Source organism: Cebus imitator, unplaced genomic scaffold (assembly GCF_001604975.1).
Source record: "Cebus imitator isolate Cc_AM_T3 unplaced genomic scaffold, Cebus_imitator-1.0 Scaffold181, whole genome shotgun sequence".
In the NCBI taxonomy this organism is placed as follows: Eukaryota; Metazoa; Chordata; class Mammalia; order Primates; family Cebidae; genus Cebus; species Cebus imitator.
This window is the reverse complement of record NW_016107496.1, coordinates 1,800,428-1,804,362: the sequence shown is the minus strand read 5'-3', so window position 1 is coordinate 1,804,362 and position 3,935 is coordinate 1,800,428. Positions and strand designations below refer to the sequence as shown.

The following is a 3,935-nucleotide window of genomic DNA, read 5'->3' as shown; positions in this document are numbered from 1 at the left end:
GGTGGTGGAGAGAAAGGCAACACCCTGGTCTGCTCCCACAGGACCTGGACTCTCCCAGGTCACACCGCAGTCCAGGGGCTCAGCCAGCTCTCAAACTCAGGTCCCCGGATTGCTGGGCTGGCAACCTCTCCCTCCAAGGATTCCAGCTGCCCCTTTACACCCTCCTCTCTTCTCTGCTCTAAGCTGGGGTTTGATTCCTGCCCCATCCCACCACCCACTTACTCCCATCTTTCCTCAGCCCAGAGGTTTTGGGGGATCAATTCTGCTGGAATTGATTCCCCTAGATCTGGCCCGGTAGGGCCAGAGTCCAGCAGCCCTAAATCCAGGCCTTAAACTCGGCTGAACTCATCAATCTGAAGTGGGCTCCCCTCTGGGGCTCCATTATTTGCCTTGAGAGCCTGCCCCCCACCCTCACCCCAGCCCAGTGTCAGCACTGCTCACCCCAACAAGGTGGCCCAGGGTGACAGACAGGCCGATGGACAGGGCTGGGGAACCCACAGGGCTGGTGCGGCGGGAGTCAGTGGAGGCGAAGATGCAGAGCGCCAGCTGGAAGGTGAGAATCAGCTCCACTGCCATGGCCTGACCCGGCGTCGTGTTTTTGTTGACCTGCAAGGGGACGGTGGGTTAGGACCCCGGGCACCTTCAGGCTGTCCAGCCAGGGGCTTGGGGAGCAGGGCTTTTGGCCTCCAGGAGCACTCAGAGCACCTTGGCACCTGGAAGCCAAGCCCCATGGACATCACCCCAGCAGAGCCATTTGTCAAAGACACTATACATTTCAGTTTGCACAGGCTTGAAGCTCAGGCCTGCGGCCAAAGCACAGGGTCAGGGGAGCTTTTCCTGGACACGGTCCTATCAATGGCTCTAACCAACCCCCCCAGCCCCCACAAGCTGGCATTTACCTTCCATTCTGTGGGCAGCTGCCCGGTTTGCCTACCTCATACCCCCATCCCAGCCTCCTGCCCATGCCTGGCCCCATGCCAGTGCCAACTTTAAACCCGTCTCTCCAGTGTGGCTGACTCACGGCTTCACAATGGCCGAGCAAATCCTCCTCTGTGTTTGATTAATGAAGCCAGTTTGCATGGGGGTGGGGGCTGAGTCTGGGGCTGCAGGAGGTGGGAGGGTGGTGGGGGTGCCGGGTGTGGGGAAGGAGCACGGGTTGGAGAAAGCAGGACCAATACTCCACAGAGAGCACTCTGCACTGGCACCATGAGGGGGTTTCTAGCTACGGTTTCTAAATGTCAGCCCCTTGACACTGCTGTGGCAGGCACAGCATTCCCATGAAGGAGCTGGGAACAGTGAAGCACAGGCAGGCCAGGGTCATCAAAGCCGAAATTACAGCCGGCTTCTCGCTGGTGGTTCCGCTCAACTCCTCCACTGAGGAGCAGATGGGAGAGGTGAGGGGCTCAGGAGAAAGGCGCAGCTCAGAGGTGAGACAAGAGGAGGCAGAAGTTTCCAGCAGGAGAGGAGGGGCAGCAGGCATTGGAGAGAGGCCAGGGTGGGCCAGCATGAAGGGAGGGGAAGAGGAGGTGGGCAGGAAGGGGGCACACATCAGCCTGGAGAGCGCCGCCTTCCTGGCCTCTGGAGGCTCTTGCCTTCCTGGTGAAGGGTGTGGGCGGGCCCACTCTGTGCCACCCCTTCTTTCCAAGGTGGTCCTGAGCCCACCCCAGGGTCCCGGCTCCCACCCCATCAGGGCACTCACCGCATTGACGGCCAGATTGCCCCGGGCATTGAGAGGTGCCAACCCGTAGAGGATGCCGGCCCCCGCAATGGCGCCCACCAGCTGGGCCACCACGTAGAATAAAGCCCGGAGCAGCGAGATCTGGTTGCCCACCAAGAGGGCCAGGGTGACGGCGGGGTTGATGTGGCCGCCGCTCACTGGCCCCAGGGCCTGGACCAGCGTGCCTATGGCCAGGCCAAAGGCCAGCGAGATCTGCAGGATGGTGGGCAGCGCCGACGGCCACTTGAGGGCCGAGCCCAGGCCAAAGAAGACGAAGATGAGGGTGGCCAAGAACTCCGCGAACACGGCCTTGAGGAAGGCCACGGAGCACACCTCCTTCTTCATGGTGGCCGCGGGGGCCCGGCGGCTGCTGCCGTGGCGGGGGGCGCCCGTGGGGTCGCAGGCGGCTCTGGAGGTGCGTGCGACAGGGGCAGGCGCCTGGCTGCGGGGAGCTGCGCGCTGTCCCGCGCCCACTCCGAGGCTGGCGGCCTGGCGCGGGCCCTGCAGGGGCGCGCTATATAGGGGGCGGGCGGTAGGGCGCGGGGCCGGCGCGGGGGGGCAGGGGGCGGCTCCCACGCTCGGGGGCCAGCGCGACGCGCGGGTTGGGAAGCTCGAGGCGGCCGCGGGCCCGCCGCTCTCTGCCGCCCAGCGCAGCCCCGGCGCGACCCCCGCCTCCCGGCCGGGCCATGTAACCCAGGCGGCGGTGTAGACCGGCCCCGAGGCCCGGGCCCTGCGCATGATGCGTCCAGGTTGGCTCCCGCGCTCTCTTCCGTGCCGTGCGCCCCGGACTCCGTGGGAGACTGGGCTGGGTTCCGGCGCTCGGCTCCGACCTCCGAGTGTCTAGCTCCGCGGCCTTTTCCGCACTCTGCGGGCTTCCTCTTTTCTCCTCTTCAGGCCCGTGGTCCAACTCCTCCTTTTCCTCCTGCGACCGGAGCATCCTGACCCGCCTCACCACCGGCTGGGTCAGAGTGATGCTCTTCCAGCAGGTCTGTGCGGCTCACCTCCCTGACCGCCGGCGGCGGGGGCGGGCGGCCGGGCTGGGTCCTGCAGGGCGGTCTGGCAGTCGTGGGTCACTCCTGGGCCGGGCCGGCCGGGCAAGCTTCTGGGCTTGGAAAGCTGGCGTTTTGGGAAAAGTGGGCACCGTGCCAGCCTGCCCGGCGCTTCGCAATCCTCGACGCCCGGTAGCTGAGTAGTACCTGGACTAGGCAGCGGATCCCCGGAGGCGCCCTCTACCCGGCCGGTGTTCCCCTTGTCGACAGGACAGGGATGGGGTTGAGACTGGGGGGGAAGGGGTTGGAGCTGGGAAGCAGGGAGGGTAGATAGAGGCGCACCACTGACCTCCCAAGCCCGGTCTCGGCGTCTCCCCCCTCCCTGCCAGAAGCCCCTCACCCTGGATCTAAGACTCTCCTCTTCCTCCTCCTCCCCTCAGCCTCCTTCAAACCCTCACTTGGTCTTGGTCTCTCTCCCCTCGAAATCTCTCTGTTTCTGACAGTCTTTTGCAAAACTCTCTCTGTCTCTCATTGTCTCCGTCTTTAGTCTCTGTCCTTCTCCCTCTGCCAGCCTCTTTTCGTCTCTCTTCGTTGGTCTCTTTCTCATTTCAGCCTCTGTTCTCCACCTCTCTCTCTGTCTCTCACACTTTCTCATCTTGTTTTTCTTCCTGCCTTTTGCTGTCTTCGTCTGTCTTTTTCTCTCTATTCATTTCTCTCATCTTGCAGTTCCTGTCTCCTGGCTGTTTTCACTTTTCCTCTGCCTCTTTTAATTTGTGTGCCTTTCTTTGTTTCTGTCTGTTTCTACCTCATTTTCCATGCCTCTCTCTTACACGTGGTCTTTTTCAGTTTCCCCAAAGTCAAGTCCTTCTACCTCTGGTCTGGGTGACACTTTCTTCCAGTTCCCATCCCCCTTCTCTCCGAGCTTGTAGCCTCTCTGTGACCTGCTGGGCCTCCCATACCTCCCCTCTCCCTCTCCCCACCCACTCCAGGTCCGGCATGTGGGGAATGAGGTTGGAGGACTCTCCAGGGCTTAGAGGAGGGGGAGGACCCACCCTCAGGATACCAGGAGAGGAGCTGCATTAAAGACCCCCATCCCCACGTGTGCTAGAGAAGCTATCCTGCCTGGCACAGAATAAGGCTCCGTAAAGTCTCCTTATGTTATGACTGTTAATTTTAAAAGCCCCTTGAGGGTTTAGTGTGGCACTAAGCTGGGGGAAGAGTCCAGCCCG

At 62.3% G+C, this 3,935-nt stretch overlaps 1 protein-coding gene across 1 annotated transcript in view; it reads right to left on the bottom strand.

The window, feature by feature from the left end:
- Positions 1 to 2,225, bottom strand: part of AQP5 (aquaporin 5) — a 3,876-nt gene extending 1,651 nt beyond the window's left edge. The window contains exons 1-2 of the mRNA XM_017545803.2: positions 1,700 to 2,225; positions 442 to 606 (exon numbers count right to left, since the gene is read on the bottom strand). Of these exons, the coding sequence (XP_017401292.2) occupies positions 442 to 606; positions 1,700 to 2,062 (528 nt within the window). The 5' untranslated portion in view covers positions 2,063 to 2,225. The remainder of the gene's footprint in view (positions 1 to 441; positions 607 to 1,699) is intronic.
- Positions 2,226 to 3,935: the final 1,710 nt, after the last annotated feature.